Source organism: Bos javanicus, chromosome 22 (genome assembly GCF_032452875.1).
Source record: "Bos javanicus breed banteng chromosome 22, ARS-OSU_banteng_1.0, whole genome shotgun sequence".
In the NCBI taxonomy this organism is placed as follows: Eukaryota; Metazoa; Chordata; class Mammalia; order Artiodactyla; family Bovidae; genus Bos; species Bos javanicus.
The window spans coordinates 21558415-21578361 of NC_083889.1; the positions used below are offsets into that span (position 1 = coordinate 21558415).

Genomic DNA, 19947 nt, shown 5'->3' on the forward strand with positions numbered 1-19947 from the left:
CTCCAGCCAGCCAGACTCTGAAGGTCTCTGAACGTTTGCAAAAATCCCACCTTCACGTCTATTCCAGGTCACAAATATGTCTCAGTGGCCCAGCTTCTACTGAGTTTTTGAGAAAGTCATCTCCAGCGAAGATATGTTGTTTATACATGAACTCATCTTGGTGGGTGTGTGTGTGGTCAGGAGGGTGGGGCTGGGCGAGGGCTGGTGGCTTCACCGCCTGTCTGTTGGCCACATCTGTCGCCCTGGGTCTGGGAGCCCCGCTGGGCTTCGCTCACCCTCCTTGCTGTTGGCACCTCACATGCCAATGTCCTTAGGCACTGTCTGCCCCAGTCCTCCTACAATCCAGCCAGTGCGGTTCCCGTCACAGCAAGCACTTCCTCTGTCAGAGCAGACAAACCGACTCAAGCCACAGCCGGAAGCAGGCTGACCACAAGTGCTAAGGTTCTGGTTAGTTCTTTTCTAGGTAAAGTTGGAAAAGTCCCTGCAAAGCAAACACTGAAGTTTTAGACACGGGGGCGGCACTGACCTCTTGAAATGTTCTTGACTGGAAAGAGGGAGGGTGTGTGTGTGTGAGAGAGAGAGAGAAAGAGAGAGAGAGAGAGAGAGAGAGAGAGAGAGAGAGAGAGAGAGAGAGAGGAGGAGAGGAAGTTGGATTGTATGATGCAAATGCTAATCATTCTGAGAAGTGTGTTTTTTTTTTTTTTCTCCCTCTTCCCAGGTTCAACTGAAGAGGCAGTTCTAAGAAAGACAGCTGAGATCATCAGTTACCTCCTCAGAGAAAGTCCACTGATGGTCGAGTTTTGTTTACCATGTAAACAACGCAGCATTTATGGCTAAATCCGTTATTCTTTCACAGCCAGACTAGAGAATTGCGATTTTTTTTTCTCTGGTGGCGTCATGAGGCTGAAAGACAGAGTCACTGGCCAGAAGATGGGTCCCAGGAAGATGGACCTGTAAGCCACACAGTCCCCTCCACCCTTCAGAATCCCCTTGGGGAAGATTCAGGAGAGCAGAGATGGTCCTTTCAAAGCAAATGTCAAAGGCACTGCACCTTATCTTACCAAGCAAGATGACAGACTGGATTTCCCAGAGTGCCTGGGGATGGCTGGAGTGAACCAAAGTGGGGGAGGGGCAGCCTGGAAACAGACTCTTGGCTTCATGTACCCAAACTCCCAGAAAATGCCTGGAAGAGGGCGGAGAAGGAAGACTGAAGATAATCCTTAACTTTTCTACAGCAGGAATATATTACACTCAATAAACTTTAAACATTTGCCTCTCTTGTGAGTGAAGGTGATTGTGCGTGTGTGCGCTCAGTTGTGTCCTGTTCTTTGCGACCCCCATGGACTGCAGCCCACAAAGCTCCTCTGTCCATGGGATTCCCCAGGCAAGAATACTAGAGCGGGTTGCCATTCCCTTCTTCAGGGGATCTTCCTGACCAAGGGATAGAACCTGAGTCTCCTGTATTGGCAGGTGAATTCTTTACCACTGCACAACCTAGGTGGAGAAGGCAATGGCACCCCACTCCAGTACTCTTGCCTGGAGAATCCCATGGATGGAGGAGCCTGGTAGGCTCCAGTCCATGGGGTTACTAAGAGTTGGACACGACTGAGCGACTTCACTTTCACTCATTGGAGAAGGAAATGGCAACCCACTCCAGTATTCTTGCCTGGAGAATCCCAGGGATAGAGGAGCCTGTTGGGCTGCCGTCTATGGGGTCGCACAGAGTTGGACACGACTGACACGACTTAGCAGCAGCACAACCTAGGAAGCCCAAGTTAAAGTGATTATTTGCATTAAAGAGGAAGAAAATAATCTTCAGAGCTCTCTTTCCTAAGATCAGAGAAAACAAACAAAACCCAGAATTTGTTACTTTGGGTGAAAAAAATGATAATGATCTCTATGCTCAATGACTCCAAAATTGCCATAGTATCTATGACACATTTAAAAAGACAAAAAAAAAAAAAAAAACCTAAAACAATGAATCCCAAAGGTAAAAAAGAATCAGTGGTTGGGGGCGGTAGTGATGAACAGACAGAGCACAACACAAGCATGAACCCTGGTGTAAATACCGTCTTTAGTTAATAATTACTGTATTATTAGTTCATCAATTGGAGTAACTACACCACAGTAAACAAGTTACTAAGAGGGGAACTGGCAGGCAGGGTAGGGAGAAGGGGGCATATGAGAACTCGGGACTTTTTGTTCAGCAGTTCTGTAAACCTAAAACTGCTGTAAAAAAGTAAAATCTCTTAAATTAAAGAAAAAAAAAGGATCCCACACCTGGAATTTGTTGGTGGTGGTTTAGTCGCTAAGTCATGTCCAACTGTTGGGACCCCATGGACTGTAGCCTGCCAGGCTCCTCTATCCTTGAGATTCTGTAGGCAAGAATACTGGAGTGGGTTGCTATTTCCTCCTTCAGGGGATCTTCCCAACCCAGGAATCGAACCCAGGTCTCCTCCACTGCAGGCAGGTTCTTTACCAACTGAGCTATGAGGGATGCCAGACCCTAATTCAAGGATCCAGGTCCCTGAATGTCAGAGGTCGGTTTCTGCAGCAGCCTCAGGCTGTCAGTGTGTCAATGGGAAGGAGCCGTGTCCTGGAGTCAGGAACTGAAGCCCAGATGCCCAGAGTGTTCACAGGGCAGTGAGCTGGGCGAGTCAGCCAACCAACCTGGGTTTCTGCTTCCCTTTTTTTGAAAGCTACTTCACAGGGTTAATGTAAGAATCAAACGGCTGTGAGAATGTGTCTGTCAACTGGAAAGTACGATGCAAAAGTACCATAGGTCAGTGTCAGCAGCCCAAGGTCACAGAGCTGGTCTGTCGTCTGAGATGCTGACTCCAGGTATAGCGCTAGATCCCACGTGAGCGAGTTCTTCCTTTCCCAGATTTCAGACGCAGGGATTTCTCTCTTCCTGGTGGAGCCACGTGAAGAGTGCCCAGGCCGGCCCCGAGTACAGGCATGAGCCCGGTCTGCTCTCGTCTCAGCCGACATCACCCAGACGGGCCCTGTTATATAATCTTCAGCTGGGCTGGAATGACCACTCACTCTTCCCAGACTTGGTTAATAGTTGTTCTTGGATGATACAGTGTAACAGAGCCGGGCCCTCGCCAGAGAGAGGACCGCACCCATTTCTGATGAAATCCCTAGGCAAGGCCAGCTGCAGAGCCGCCGTTCCATGTCTCTGTGGACCCTCAGGTGAAGGGATGCTGGGCCTGCACTGGGGCCTCGAGATGGCAGCATCCATCAGTCAGAGAGGCACCGCTGGGCCCTGGGTACCCAGGCTGCCGGGTGGAGGAAGCCCAGGATTACAGAGGAGGGGAGAAAGGTCAGGGCGGGGGTGAGGGGTGGCGGCGCTGTGCGGAGCAGGGCCGGGCAGGCAGGCTGGAGATTCCTCAGGAAGAACCTCCAGGCGAGTCCGCCCTACTCCCCAGCTGGCTCAGGACCTTCTGCTCAGGCAGCCTCCAGGGCACGTCCAGTTAACTAAGCAATCCACCAGAAGGTTCCTTGCGGTCACGTACAGGGTTTTGGCAATTTTTCTTGGTTTTTCTTCTATTCTCTTTTGGATTCCACGAGTTTAAACTTTGGTCTCTTAATACCTTTATACAATGACGGTTTTCTTTTGTTTGTTTTTATTATTGTTGTTGGTTTGTTTTTAGCCTACTTAAGAGGCTTTCCAAAGTTCTTTGCTATTGTTTCAGGGCAAAATACTTGGTATTTGTCTTTGAACATATGCCCTGTGCACACCCGCGTGCCTCCCTGCTTTTCTGTTTCACCTGTAGCTGTGTCCCCGTAGGACACCATGTGCCGGGCGGCTCCTCTGGACCGAAGGCCAGCCCGGCCTGGAACCCCTGAGGATCAGGTGATGGGAAGATGACCATATGGCCTCAGGGAGAGCTCAGGGCAAGCCGCCAGTGTCACCCTGACCTGAGAGGGGTTTCAAAGGAAGGTGCCCACAGCCTGAACACTTCTGGGAGGGAGACAGGATCTGCCAAGCGTAGATTCTCCAAATTCCTCACTCCTTTCCAGCCACCCCATGTTACCAACCTGCTCCCCTTGCACTCTTACCCCAAAGCTCACTGCCGTGTCCACGTGGGTCTCCCGTCTCCCTCCTGACACAGACCCTCGGGAGTTGTTTGAGAGTGGAATTATTGAGCTAAAGATGGCCCAAGAGACCCTCTGATTCAGCCTCCTCATTTTCTAGGTGGTAACACTGGGGTCCTGCAGAAAAGCAGGTTTGTGAAAGGAGAAGCCAAGAGCTTGGTTCACGTGCATAATCTTTAACTACGAATGGCTGAACCTAACTGCTAGGATCTTTTCCTCATTCTCATATGAGGAAAAGTCTAGTAGCTACTAGACTTTCTTCAGAAGAGATACATGTTAAAGAATCCTGAATACTTGTACGTGATAAAAATAAACTCAGAACATCTTCGTAAAGGCCAGGGGGTCACACGCCTCTTGGCTGTGTCCAGCTATGTCAGACGCTGTCCATGCTCAGAGCAGAGGAGAGATGAAAGAGTGAAGGCTGGGGAGTCACCGGGGTGGACACGGAGCCTGGGGCTGAGGGGTAAGCAGGGTGGCCCAGTGGGGGCTGCAGTGGGCGAAGGCACAGGTGAGTCCAAGGTATGGAAGGGAGAAAAATGCGTTCTCGGAGTTGAAAACATCTGCTGAACTGGGGGAAATGAGGGCATAAACAAACACCTCATATACACGTACAAACCCATATAAACAAGCAAATCCCCACACTGGCCCCTGAACTAATGAACCAAGGGGGAGACGCGATTATAGGTGCTGGACCCACCACATGCCAAGACCACCCTCAGGGGACCCGCCTTAGCAGGTGAGTTCCTTTGGAGCAGATAACAGCTTTGCTCCCCTAACGGTGACACGGTGCTGAGCGCTCCTCGGCGGAGGTGAGAGCATGGAGAACTCCGAGCAGAGGGCTGGGAGGTCCCTGTAGACCCGTCTCCCAGAGCTCGAGTGCCTCCAAAGAGAAGGAAGGTGCCTGTGCAGTGCGCTCAGGCGAGGGTGGCTTCAAACCCTGCAGATCATCGGAGGGCAGGACGGGGCGTGAGCCCAGGTGCGGAAACTTAAGCTGAGCGACTGCTCTGTGCAGCTGCCGCGGACACTGGTGCTGAGGGTGGGGGTGCGATCGCGCCTGGCCGGCTAGGAGACGCATCCCCGACGCTGACTCGCTGTTTCCAGCCACCCCGAGGCAAGTGCCAAATCCCTGTGTGCTTCTCCCTCACTCCGACGTGCCTGAACTCGGCCGCGGTGTCAGCTAACTGCAGAGAGCTTTCTGAGTTGGATCAGAGGCCAGCACCGGCTGTATCCTCACCCGCCCGCCGCCGAGGGCTTACGGAGCCTGGGCAGCATCTTAACCAAGGCCGCGGCCTCCCAGAATGAGGAGGAGATGGTGCGGCGCTCTGTTTCTCCTAAGAGGGCAGAGTGCATTCCCAGAAAATGCCCTGGGAAAGAAAAGCTGAGAGCTTGACTGACAGTGAAATAGCTCCATCTCGGGCCTTATCACCCCACCCCCACCCCGAGCTTGCCCTTTCTCCCAGCATCCTCTCTGGAATTCTAGCTCAAAGTCCAAAGCCATTGCTTCACATCTGCGTGGAAGCAGAGGGTTTCCACGCCACTTCTGCAGTAGCCACGGCCTGCCTGCCAGACCCATCTACATGACGCAGAGAGGGAGCAGAAGGGGAGGTCGGGGAGCATTATCAGGGGCACACCCCTCCGTTTGCACCCTAAGTCCTATCTGTGAGGGACTTCCTCGAACTAAGACCCCTCGTGATGGCCATGGGAATTTCTATGTTCACTGCTCTGCTCATGGCGCCACTGTCACCACCCTTTCCCTGTAGCTGCTTTTAGTTGTTTAGTTGCTGTGTGTGTGTGCGCTCAGGTTGCTCAGTCGCATCTGACTCTTTGTGACCCCATGGACTATACCATGCCAGGCTCCTCTGTCCATGGAATTATCCAGGCAAGAACATTGGAGTGGGTTGCCATTCCCTTCTCCAGCACATCTTCCTGATCCAGGGATTGAACCCGGGTGTCCTGCATTGCAGGCAGATTCTTTACCGACTGAGCCATCAGCAAAGTCCTACGTAGATGTGCAGGGCCTGACTTTGATCTGACTATGATCCACATGCAACTCTCAGCCTCCGCTTCCATCCTGAGTTACACCCACCCTCCCCCGCCTCCCGGATTCCCTGGACTGCCTGGGGCAGGAAGCTGCAGTGCTCGTTTGGGGAGCGCCTATGGGTAGGTTCTATAGTACCAAGCTGTGTCTTGGGTCAGGAAAGGAGCAAGACTCCAGTCGATGTCCCTTTTAAGCAGAAGGCAGTGACAGGTACTCAGTTCCTGTCTTGATCTTTGGGCCCTAACACACTGCTTTCTGTCTGCCCTTGCTTCCTGTCTTTTCTTATCAAATACAGATAAGCATGAATGCTAAAGCCAGACATCCTCCTGCATGTGACTCTTCTTAGTGTGTTTCCTCATAGTAGATGTTTAGTGGTGCTTACTTTGCTAACAGAACTTATGTGCTTGGAAAGTTTACCCAGGAGCTTATTTTCAGGGAAAAAAAAAAGGCTTTCCCTTATGTGACTTTTTTTTGCATGCAAATTTCTAAGGGCTTTCACCAGAGCATTTTCTGGGAATCCACTCTCCCCTCCTATGCAAAACCACACACTGCCACCACGATACTACTTTTAACTTCGAAAATCGCTTGATTTTATGTCCCTGTACTGTGAGTCTCCGAGGAGGTCAAGTGAACCTAATAAAAGATGGAACAAGCTGGAAAACGTCCAGTGGATTAGTGTGTGTGTTGGCGGGGATGAAGGCGGGTGGGTAGGCAGTGGGAGAAGGCTGTCTACTCTCGCTGTGAGAAAAAGTCAGCACCAGGCTTAAGGGATGATGGATCAGACGCTCCAGTGTTTAATTATCAGGGAGTTATAACCATTCGGATGAGTCACCTGGGTGTGGGAGCCCAAGTCTGACTGCGGCTCTGGTGAACCGGCCTTCCCCTTTAACTTACCACTCTCTCTCCCCAAATATGGTCACCAAAGGAAATTTCATCCCCCATTCCTAGCTGAGGGCAATGAAGTTTATCAGATTATCACACATCTAAATCAACATCTACTTTGGATACTCCCTTTGTAAAAGCCGTTCTCTGCCGTCCCCTCCCCTGCGACTGGTGGATCCAGCTGCAGCTCAGGGAATTAACCCCACCATCACTGGGACTGTTCTCTAGGGGATCCTCTTTCCTGCTCCTCCTCCTATTCCTTTCTCTGGGCTTTGCCTCCTCTAAAGGCAGTTAATTCAGCACCACTGAGGGGAGGAGGGGGATGAGCCAGTCCTCCTCAGGAAAACCCCCTGCAGCCAAGCCGGACCTCGGCTGGGTTCTCGACACATGGACACCGAGGCGCGTGTGCAAGCACCAGAGGAGCCACTGCACGTGTCAAGACACCTCCCGGGTGGCTGCTCGGCGGCAGACCTGGATGTGAACCCTGGCCCGGGCACTTCCCAGACCTGTGACCCTGGAGAAGTGGCTCAGCCTTCTGGGGCTTTATTTAGGTTCCTGCCTGGGAGATGGTGACAGTGCCACCCGCAAAGCAGCTACGGAGACCAAACAAGATCACGCACGCCAAGCATTTATTTCCGTACCTGCTCAATAAAACAAGACCTGCGACGAGGGTGTGACCCAGTCTGCCCGGGTCAGGGCAGAGTACAACACAGCCTGCTTCCTCTGCAGTGGGATCATGCTGGCATGGAAGGAGGTTCTCCATTCCGTCTCCTTGTCAATTCACACAACTGTCCCAGCAGAGAGGAGGGGCCAGAGCAGCCCCTGGGAATGGGGGTGAGCAGCACTCCACCTGAAATCACTCTGTCTTTAACTGCAATGAACTCAAAACACACCTCTGGAAACACACCTTATGCTGACAAGGTAGAATTCCAAGCTTCAGAAAGGGAATCTCTATTTCATTAGCAAAAGACATACATGCCTTCCTATTTCAGTTAGCATCTGGTCTTCTTTACCAACCTTCCCTCTTAAGGCTTTTTGAGTTTCTAACTTGAAAAGAGTTAACTTAAGTCAGCTTACCAAGGACTGAGCTTTTCTCCTGAGCTGCACTGTCATGGAAAATTGGGCTCCTAGGTCCTTGAGGGGCATCACATATTTGATCTTTGACCTACAATGCATCCACTGTGCAGTATTTAAATTCCTTTAGGCAAAGATATGCACAACTAACTTCCTACTTATTCTGGTTAAATACATTGGACTGCGTGGCCAATCAAATCATCATATACAGACTCACACACATTTTCATATCAGCTGGCACCAGAGAAAAGCTAACATCTCTCAAACACGGGCATGTGGTATGTAAAGTCTCGTGAAAACTGACGTGTAGTGGAGGGTTAAAAACAGTCTGCTTGTTACAAGGGTTATCACCAAAACTCTACGTGGTAGCGCCAAAGTTCCAAGTTCATACCAGGAGAAGGGAACTCAGGGTTTTTTTCTCCTGTCTTGAACTGCTAGGGCTAAGTGAGGTCACCCTGTAGTCACATTTCTTTGAAAGTTCAGCCCTGTCTGGGGCCTGAGTCAACGAATCTGAGACCAAATCCGCAGTACACCGGGTGGCGCTGAGAGTCACAGCCGAGGCTGAGAGCCCTGTGGCCACCAGCTCCCGGCACCGACGCCCGTCATGTGTGCAGAGCCGACACACAAACCCACAGCGAACCCAGTATACATACTGGTGATAAGACTCTCATACACAGGATGCAGGGGCCACTCCCCACAGTGCCGGAGGCCCTGGTCCCGGGCACTGAGCCTGAGTGGAGGACAGCCCTAAAAGTCACAAGTACCCGTGACCCACTCCACGGACAGACAGTGACAATGTCAGTCTTGTCCTGCCTCAATGTTTAACGGCTTTCCTGGTGACTCAGATGGTAAAGAATCTGCCTGCAATGCAAGAGACCCAGGTTCGATACCCGGGTGGGGAAGACCCCCTGGAGAAGGGAATGGCAACCCACTCCAGTATTCTTGCCTGGAGAATCCCATGGACAGAGGAACCTGGTGGGTTACAGTCCATGGGGTCACAAAGAGTCGGACATGTCTGAAGGACTAACACTTTCTTCTCACTTTCAACAGCTTTAAATTTAAGAGAGAGAGGCCACAGGAATTTCCCATGGGAGGAGGTTCTCAGAGTCAAGATGCCCATTCTGACTTTCCTTAGCAACAGCGTGCAAACAGCCACAGGACCTTATGCTTTCCGGGCACCCAGGAGACGCGCTCACGGCAGCTGTCAGCACTGCAGGCTCTCTGTTTACCACCCGGTCATGGTTCCGTGTCTGCTCCTCTGGCCCTTCCATCACTCACTGCCTCCCTCCCCCAGCACTTACCACCCCATGCTGGGGCCCACATATTCCCCCCTTACCACCGCCCCAAGGACATGGGAAGGGGTTTTAACCCCGATCCACAGCCGGGAACTCTGGTCAGGGACATTCTGTGACTTGCCTGGGGTTACCTGGCTTGGATGGGCCAGAGCCAAGACTCACACCTTCACTTCTCTGCCTGCAGATCCCATTCTTGGGTATGACAGCTTCACAGGGGGCAGCAGCCTGACCCTGGCTTTGCAAGGAATGTTTCATCTCCAGTGAAAGGAAAGGGGACGATTAGGAGGAGAGGGAAATGGTGTCCTGTTATGTTTAGATGAGAATTTGTGGGTGAACCTCTGGCTGCTAAGTTCCCAAATGTGAGGCAGAGCATCTGATGTGCCTTCTTTTCCTCCAGACGAATCTGTTTCTAGAAAGAAGACATCCTGGCTCCCTGACCGCCAGCTGGTTCTCGTGGGAACCGCAGCCTCAGGAGTCACCCTTTCAAAGTCAGCTTGTCTCCTTAGAACCTTTCTCCCATCAGAGCCCCTGATGGGTTCCATGAAGCACTTGTTGGTTTTTGAAGTGAAAACCTATTTGCCATCCCTGACACAATCTACTTGCAAAGTGGCTTTCGGGGTGTCTGGGAAGCTCCCCCACCTTGCAAGTGACCCGGGGGACCTTTCCCATTTGGTTCTGCCAGGTGGTCCTTTGGCAGCCATGATGCCCCAGTTCTTTAGAAGTCTCTGGGATCTTAATTAACGGGCTAAGGAGAACTGAGGAAGTCAACACCTCCAGCCTCCAGCCACGAAGCAAGAGGTGGTTTTCCTGAGGAGTCCTGGGACCGGATGGAAGCCAAAGGGGCCCCCGGACGACTTCTCCTTCCATCTCTGACACTGCTCATCCACTGCCCTTCTCCCTCCTCGAAGCTGGAGTCCTCTCAGCTTCGCAGCGTTGGCCTCCTTGAGAGGTCTCCTGACTTCTCCTCCTCCCAGACAGACACTCAACTCCTGAGAAAGGATGCTGAGAAGACCGCCCCCCACCACCCCACTGGTTGGGGTGCCTTGCAGCCTCTAAGTAGGTTCGCAGTGGGGGCTGGTTGCCTGTTCCACCGTGGCTCGAGTTCCCACGGGCTGGTGGCCTCCCACTGAGTGACTCGGCTGGGCACCCCCAGTTTCCAGCCTGCGGGGGCTGGCGCTCTTCACAGAGCCCCCAGCAGAGATTCACGCAGCTTTAGAGCCAGACTCTGCCAGGAATGATGTTGGCAAAAAGGCACTGCCTTGTGGCTGGTGGATCTAATACTTCCTGGGCCCTCTCCTAGCGCATGAGACAGACATCTGGTTTCTCAGCAACTCGGACACTGAGGTAAGAATTCCTTGATGCAAAGATTTATAGAAGATGTGACAAGAAGTTCTCCCACCAAGAATGGCATGGCTGGGAAAGCTCAGTGAATGCAGGGGCTCTGGGCAGGCAGGGTAGCTGGCTGGGGGTGACTTCTGGCCCTTAATCCTTGTCAGCTGATTGCTCACAAGGCTCCCGATAAGTCTTTATGATCAAGACAGAAACCCAAAAGCACTGTGGAGTTTTCTGTGACTGTAAAGTAAGGTGATTAACAGAAAACTTCAAAACTGGCCCCCAAAAGATTTAAAGATGGGGCACATTCGAATACTCTAGAGAGAAGCAGACAAAGTGGGGTGGGGGAGAAAAGGAAGGTGTGACTAGGGTGAAAACTACAAGCCACCTTTTCTAAACATTAAAGAATTGAATGAGAATGCAGGCTGCTGCTACTAAGTCGCTTCAGTCGTGTCTCTGTGCGATCCCACAGACAGCAGCCCACCAGGCTCCCCCATCCCTGGGATTCTCCACGCAAAGAACACTGGAGTGGGTTGCCATTTCCTTCTCCAATGCATGAAAGGGAAAAATGAAAGTAAAGTCGCTCAGTCGTGTCCGACTCTTCTCGACCCCGTGGACTGCAGCCCACCAGGCTCCTCCGTCCATGGGATTTTCCAGGCAAGAGTACTGGAGTGGGGTGCCATTGCCTTCTCCCGCGAATGCAGGCTGCTATACACAATACAGATAGGTTTGTGTTAGCACGAATGTTCAAACATGGTTTAATTCAGTACTATGAACACCAGGAGGAAAAGAAAGGTCCTGAAGACCTTTCAGTTCATGTGTCCCGAGCCTGGAAACCTGACCTGTGAACATCTGCACCAGCAACCACCACAAGGTCCAGTCTCCATAAGAACAGACCCTGCTTCCGCCCGGCCTAGAGCTGCCAGCATCCTTGCCGTGTTCACCCAACGTGAAGGTTATGGAGTTCAGTCCATTAAGCCTGGGCCTGCATCCCAGCTCAGCCACTGAGCACTGCCTGGGCAACTGACCCTAAGCCCAACTTTCATCTGTAGAAGAGGACTCCCACCACCTCCACACCCATCACCCTTGTGTCTATTTATCCTCCTTCTCTGAGTTAACTTTTTCTCCTTCCCTTCTCCTACTCTAATCACTCTTGTCTCTTTACCCTTCTCCCTCTCTTTCTTTCATTTGGTTGTGACAGTTGTGACAGGTGGCTTGAGGGATCTTAGCTCCCCGACCAGGGATTGAGCTCGCACTCAAAGCAGCAGAAGCAAGGAGTCCTAACCACTGGACCACCAGGGAAGTTCCATACCTTTCTCTCTTTTTCAAAGCCTTTAGGACAGTCATCTCTGGGGTGAAACCCCATCTATTTCTCATCCCCAGAGTTCACCCTTCCTGGCTCCCCACTTAGGTAGTTTTCTTTATTAAATGCGTAAAAGATATGGGAGAGGTTCACAGACCACGGATGGCTCAACCCATAGAGGAAGGAATACTTCTTCTCAGCACTCACGGAACCAGCTTGGAGGATGATTTCTTACATCAGTGTCTATTTTGTCTCTTCTGTTGAACTCTTACTATTCAGTGTGTGGTTCACGGACCAGCAGCTCTGGCATCCCCTGGACGCTGGTTGGAAATGCAGAATCTCGAGTTCTGCTAGTGTCCGCTGAATCAGAAGCTGAATTCTTACCAGCTCTCGGTATGACTCATGTGTACTCTGAACTATTAGAAGCACACAGTTAGACTTCAGGGCCTCCTCGGGACGGCATCCCCAGGAAGCCCCCCAGAACCTGGGTGCTGAAGAACTAGGGCCATGTGAGTGCTGGCCTGCCCACGCCCACTGCCAGTGAGCAATCCTCAGCTGGGGTTTATTTACATACAGAGCGTTAGGACTGCATCTGCATAAGAAACACACAAAGGCTCAAAAGAATTCACTGACCAACACGAGAGATGAGGGTTCATCTCTGGGTAGGGAGGGAAGATCCCCTGGAGGAGGGCATGGCAACCCACACCAGTATTCTTGCCTGGAGAATCCCATGGACAGAGGAGCCTGGTGGGCTACAGTCCACAGGGTCGCTGAGTCGGACACAACTGAGCACAGCACAGTGCTATACACAGAGTACGGCAGAGGGCTCCAGCCCTTGGCAGCATGAAGGGCATCAGTCAGTTGTGTGGTCTTCATTCACAGTTGATGGCCCTCCTCTGCAGAGGGAGCGGTGTAAATCACAGAGCCCCTAAACTTCACACTGCATGCCTCCTGTGCTTGGCCATACACCCCCGAACGTTTTAATGAAGTTCAGAACCACGGGTACGAAAGGACAGCTGGCCTGGGAGCCTCAGAGCATGTGTTTGGAGCCTCCACAGTGCTTGGCCTGGGAAGAGCGCTCTGCACACCTGCTTGGCTTCCCCTTTCCTGGGACCTGGGACTCATCAGCAAGAAGATTAATTTGGGATTAATCTGGGACTCAAATGCCTCCATCACATGATCCCTCCCTGATGATTAGCAGAGCGTCTCCCAGAAAGGTGAGGCTGAGGCCAAATGGACCAACCAGGCTGAACGCCACCGAGTGATCATTTTAAAAACATACCACTTAGACACCAGGTCTTACATAAGGAGAAAAAACAGGCAGGGATCCATTATCAAGAGAAGAGGCCAAGTGGGCTTCCCTGCTGGTCCAGTGGTTAAGAATACACCTGCCAATGCAGGGGACACGGATTCAATCCCTGGTCAAGGGAAGAACCAACACGCCGAGGGGCAATGAAGCCTGGGAGCCACAACTGCTGAGCCCATGTGCCTAGAGCCTGGGCTCCACAAGAGCAGCCACTGCCATGAGAAGCCCGAGCACTGCATCAGGAGCAGCATCTGCTTGCCACAACTAGAGAAAAACCCAAGCAGCAACGAAGACTCAGTACAGTGAAAAATAAATAAATATCAAAAATAAAGGAACAGATAAAAAAAAGGCCGAGTACATAAAAGGCCAGCTACTGCGTGAGGTACAAGGTGAAACCCCAGTCCTAGTAGGTAGCCATGTGCTCATCTCTCTGAGCCTCAGTATTTCCTCCTTTAAAATGGAGATGACACCCCATCTGGGGCTTCTTAAATGTGAAGACACATGGAGTTCTAGAGCCTGACGCCTGGCCCATGATAAAGGATGAGCAGACATCACTGTCGTCGTCCCTGCTAGCTCCCAGCACTGCGCTGTAAGCTGGGAAGCCAGCCTGAAGGCTCCAGGGTGACCTGCCTCCAGGAGCCCTGCCCGCTCACCTTGATCATCTCCGCCACGTAACTCTCGGGCCCTGTGTACTCCGTGGAGTCCTTCACCTTCACCAGGACGATGAAGCACAGGTAATGCCACATGTTGTGTTCTTCCTTGATGTGCTCTTCAAATGTGACGGTCTTGTTGTCAAACTTGTCTCTTTCCAACCCTAAAAAGAGACAGAGAGCCCTGAGTGAGCAGCCATGCTGCAGAAAAACTCATGAAAGAACTGCCAGAACAGAGGAGGTTGTGGGTTCATGCCTGCCTTTATAAAGAGTTGGGTTCTGCTGGCCTTATAAACGCGTTCACTTTTGTATCCTAGAAGGAAAACACAGGCTGTGAGTCAGATGGACTTGGGCTTGATTTCCATCTTTGTCACTCACCAGTCATTGTTAGGTCTCCAGCATGCCTTAGCTACCTTTGCAGGGGATGGGAAGACACCGTCTGGGTTCCAAGAGCACGTGGGGGTTAATTGAGCATGGGTGTGACAGGCTCACACACAGCAGACAACCAGTGAACGGGAGTCCTTTCTCCCAGGTAAATGCCAAAATACAGACATGTTAAAAGGTTTTTGAGGAGGCAGAGTAAGGACAGAAGGAACTTTACGTACATTTTGAACTCTAGCTGCTAAGTTTATATTTTGCAGAGGTCTGGGTGAGTAATTCTGAAACTAGTTTCTGTGTATTCTTAGGTTGAGCAAATAGATAAATATATGGTGATACTGGGAGCCAGATATCTAACTGTTAGAGAAATATGGAGCACAAATATGGACAGGGAGAAAGAAGAAACTCTGTAATGGTGAACTGGAATTAGAGGTCTGAGGATGACCTCATCCTTTTTCATGTTTATAAAAATAGATACAAAACTGTGTGGATCCATGTATCCTTTAGATTTATGCCCTAATTAGCCCTGGGAGCAGTGGCACACCAACAGGAATGAGCATGCCCAGTGACCAGATCTTGGATTCTAAATATCATTCTCCATTGAACAGAACTAGGGCTCTTTGGAGAAATCGCTGATACCAGCGCTGGGTGAGAGAAGGTACGAGGTGAGCTGGAGCCTGTAATACCTCACGGTGCTAAAAACACTGAGGAAGTCTGTAATAAATGATGGTGATGTGGCAAAGTACAGAAAGCAGCTTTGAAGGAGCTCTCAAATCTGGGGCAGTTTGAGCATCAAAATAAATTATGACAGTAAAGGATTATAATCCACTGAATTAACAAAAACCACAAGAATTCATGTTGTTACAAATACAAACTTCAAATATACATGGAGAAAAGAGAAAGCTATTTCTTAAAGAGCCAATAAACAAATGTAGAAATAATAATAAAGTAAATAAAAATCATCATTTGGCAACCATCACAATCACAGACTCAGGCAAAAACTGGATGCAGAAACTGATGAGTTAATGTTTGAGAGTTAATGCAATATTTATGTCATCTCAAAGGATCTCCCTATAAAATGGTTCTCAATGGTACAAGAAGAAGAAAAGTAACTTCCGTGGAGAAACAGGGCCATTACCATCTTAACCAAGTGATCAACGTTAATATGACCAGTTAGAAGCTGAACTGGCATCATGTACCTCCTGATGTTCTGGGGAAGGAAATGGCAACCCACTCCAGTATTCTTGCCTGGAGAATCCCATGGACAGAGAGCCTGGCGGGCTACAGTCCATGGGGTTGCAAAAAGTCGGACATGACTGAATGACTAACACCTCCTGATATTATGCACTGAGGAGAATACACTATTTCTCTGATGTTCCTATAAGAAATCCATAACCTTAATCTCACACCGTGGGAAAACATTAGACAGTCCCAAACCAAGGGACATTTGATAAGATAACTGACTTTTAAATTCTTCACAAATGTCAATGAACTCAACACATGACCTGGGACTTACCTTTGCTATAAAGGATATTATTAGGGTAAAGTGTGAACTTTGAATAGAATATGTAGATTAAGTAAAAGTATGACATCCTTGTTAATCTCCCACTTTTCATAATTATATTGCATGTGTAAGAGAAGGTGCCTATCTTTAGGACATATATAGTATTGAAACAGAGATAAAGGGGCACCATGTCAATCACTCTCAAATCGCTCAGAGAAACAGTGTGTATGTGAATAAAGAAAATGATAATAAACATATTAAAGTGTCACTTCAATATGTGGGGAATTGGGATGAAGAGTCCACAAAAATTCTTTGTACTATTCTTGTGACTTTTCTGAAACTCTGGAACTGTCAAAATGACAAGGTTTAAATGGTTTTAAGGGGCAAAAAGCTATGATCTTAGTTTTAAAAATGGAAACGTGATCACTTTGAGTATACATACTGGTGAGAAATTTATGTATTTAGTAACCATTGATATATTAGGAACAATCCTGAAATGATTACTTAGCTCCCAAATTCCTCCATGATTACTTTGCATTTTACAGGTATTTCCTTGGAGTTAGACTGACAATGATTTCTTTGGTACCCCATGCACCTCTCTTGCATAGCAGTTAACTACTTATTAGTAGGTGTCTACACTGTACAGGCTCTATGCTAGGACTGTTTCATAAACTACCTCAACTAAGTCCTAAGATAATGCAGAGAAGTACATTATTGTACCCATTTTACAGATGAGCAATAAAGGTTCAGAGAAGTGAAGTGACTGTACCATGGTTACATGGCTCATAAGTGTCAGAGGCTTAATCAGAACACAAGTCTGACTTCCAAGCTGTGAGCATTTCCGCCATATGCTCTAAGAGGGCTGTATTTCCACTGAAAACCTGATACCATCTGCAGTGAAGACATCCACAGGCTGGAACTGAGTGAAAGAGCTCCATTCTAATTAGAATGGGAACAAGAGATAGTCTGGCAGCCCAACAACCAAAAGGCCCGAAGACACATACATTTCAAATAATGTACAACGATGTTTCTGCTACCCCAAACTTTATTTCTTAAAACCAACCAGCAACTGTGCCACTAATCCATGGTGCTGCAGATGTTTCCCAGGAGAACGAAGCAGAGGCCCAGAGCAGACTCTCTCCCAGAGCAGAGAGTCAAGGACAGGGACGTGGGGGAAGGCAGCAGCCCCTCCCACTGTGGGCCAGAGCACCCCATCCCAACCCCCCAGCAAGAGCCGGGGGCCCCACTCACCGCAGATAAAGCACGTGGTCTTTAATATCTCCTCTTTTTTCTGTTTTTCACTCCTCAGGTCGGCAAAGGTGTCAATGATGACCCCAAAAATCAGATTAAGGACAATGATGATGACCATGAAGAAGAACAAGAGGTCATAGATCACTCGAGCAGCAAAGAGGGGCTCCTGGAAAAGAGGAGTGGGGGTGGGGGGGTAGGGATGGTGGGGGTGCAGGTGGTGTAACCTGTCAGCAGGTACCCCCCTACCCAACCCCTGGGTCTGCAGACCTCAGGGCAGAGGAGTGGGACTGAATGCACCCGAATCAGATGTCCCAAGCCCCCTGGCTCCCCCCACCCCCAGCAGCACATTGGGCATCAAGCTGTAAAAGCCACAACCTCATCTCTTTTCACACCCCCTGGGTATATCGTGAGTTCTCCAAGTGTCATGTGACACCTGCCCACTTCCTGGGATCTAAAGGGTTTGCAAATGTGTTCAGGAAGGCCAGACGGGCCTGAAGAAAAGAATCATTTTAGCAGACGGAGGGGAGGGCGGAAGCTGCCCCTTTCCACAGCGCGGGGAGCGGGGGGGGGGGGGGGGCTTCCGCCCAGCATCACAATTTGATGAGAACCAGAGTGAAAAGGAGCCCTAAGCAGCTGGCTCTGCGCGTCTACCCGTCACCGCTCGGCGCTGGCGCTGCCCCCGCGTCTGCAGTTTACGCTGGAGCCCACTGCGCTGCGCTCTCCCCGCCACCCCGCCCCCCGCTCTTCCTTCCCCTGGGGCGCAGCTACCTCTTTGGATGGCTTCCTGAGCACATCGCCCACTCCGCCCCCGCTCCGCAGCCCGTGACTCAGCACCGTGACGATGCACATCAGCAGCGTCTCGCACGTGTGCTCTTTATCTTGCTCTGTCTCTTCTGCAGGGACCAGCTCTGCGAACATGGCAAGTCAGGGAGAATTTAGAACGTGAGCGGCAAGACAGACCAGGATTTGCAGATCAAGCTTCCTGAATGCCATCTCACCAGCGGACAGACAGGAGCCGGAGAATAAAATAAAGGAATCAAGCGTCAAAGGCTTTCTTTGTCACCACTGTGTTCACTAAACCCTGTTCATTTCTCAAGCCCAGAACTGCCCTTACCTCCATTAAATCTAAAATACTGTAAACTTTTCAGATTTTCAACTCCAGTCTCAGCGCTGAACAGACATTTCAACTTAGATAGCTGCTTATGAGTTTCACTAGTGATTCAGTGGTGAAGAATCTGCCTGCCAATGCAGGAGACATGGGTTCTATCCTTGGGTTGGTAAGATCCACTGGAGGAGGAAATGGGAAACCACTCCAGTATTCAAGCCTGGGAAGTCCATGGACAGAGGAGCCTGGTGGGCTACAGTCCATGGGGTCACAGAGTCTCACAGAAGATTCTTAGCAACTACATAACAATAACAACAGCAGCAACCTTTTACAATTGGTTCTGTGGACAAATCATTTTACACCTTAAATTGGAGACTAGTCTTCAGGGGGTAAAATTTTTTGACTGCCTTGTTCTTTCTCCAGCTGCAGCCAGAAAGGTCTTGCTAAAACACCAGTCAAGTCATATCACTCCCCTCTCAACAACTTGGATCAACCTTTGAGTAAGCTTTAACCTGACCTGCAGACCCTTCAAAATCTGGTCCTTTGTTGACCTCTCTGGCTTCGTTTCTTCCACTCTTCCTCCTCATGATCATCTCCCTAGTCATGCTGTATTCTACCTCCAAGGCAGAGTCAGACACGCCTTACAGAGTAAACAACAACAATAGAATACAACATAGCCCCAGGCACACAGTGGGCACTCGGTAAATACTGGAACAATTAAGCCGCCATTTTATTCCCATATAGACTCCCCCCTTCATTCCCCTCCTCTCTCCCTGCCTCTCCTCCTTGCTCCTGGCCGTCTGAGCAGTGAGTCTGCTTTCATCTGCTTCCAATGTCACGTGCACCTAAGCCTTGTGGGGAGCCTGGCACTAACGTGGGGCTTAATGCTGCGAGGTCCTACCTTCTTTGGGTGCCGGAGAGGAGCAGTTCTCCCCAGTCTCCACCCTACACACGTCAGAGTACAGGAACTCACTTGCCAAACTCTCGCTGGCTTCTGGGAGAGAGAAGGCAATTTTATGATGAACAATCTGGCAGCATATGGTTAAAATGTTTGAAGTCCCAAATTCACGGCTGATTAAACAATTCTTTACATAAATAACACCCTCCAATCCTGCCTATAAATCCGAAGCAGAGATGCAATTTACACTTTCGTTGGGTGATCTGGATGGGAAAAAAGCCAGAAATGTCAATTCCTGTAAGCTTACTAGAAATATCGCACTTAAATAGCACCTCTCCAACTTTAAAGACAAACAGCTGAAACTCCCTGACAGATACTACTGAACACACAGACTCCAGCAAGATTTAGACCAAGTCTGCGTGAGAAGCAGGAATGGCATCAGATCAGTTTAGTTCAGAACCCTAAGATGGTTGGCAGTGAATGTCAACTTGGAGGCTGGGTTACATGCCAAGAATGCAGACTTTGGGAGGGAGAAAAAGGCTTGTCTGGCTTAGTCACAATTCTAGTTTGCTCCTTGGACTCAGGGCGCCTGGCTATCTGATGAAAAACCAGTAATATTTCACTTACTAGTGTCAAGTATTTTAATTGAGGGAAACGAGCACTTGGGGATCACTCAAGTGTATGATCACTGTCTCTCTCTCTTGTAATAGGAAATCTCTTCTGGTTTTGCTATAAATTAAAATCATATGAGCTCAGTGTAAAACTTGTATATTGTAAAAAGGTCCAAGAGACAGCCACTACTTGCAGTTTGGGTGTATATTCTTCCATAT

General features: G+C 49.8%; 1 protein-coding gene across 7 annotated transcripts in view; it reads right to left on the reverse strand.

Annotated features, from left to right (window-relative positions):
• ITPR1 (inositol 1,4,5-trisphosphate receptor type 1) overlaps nucleotides 1–19947 on the reverse strand; it is a 352886-nt gene that overhangs the window by 16133 nt on the left and 316806 nt on the right. For all 7 annotated transcript variants that reach the window (XM_061396358.1, XM_061396356.1, XM_061396353.1 and 4 more), the window contains 4 exons: nucleotides 19121–19213; nucleotides 17883–18022; nucleotides 17115–17280; nucleotides 13985–14145 (listed from right to left, as the gene is read on the reverse strand). In XM_061396358.1, coding sequence (XP_061252342.1) covers nucleotides 13985–14145; nucleotides 17115–17280; nucleotides 17883–18022; nucleotides 19121–19213 — 560 coding nt within the window. The remainder of the gene's footprint in view (nucleotides 1–13984; nucleotides 14146–17114; nucleotides 17281–17882; nucleotides 18023–19120; nucleotides 19214–19947) is intronic.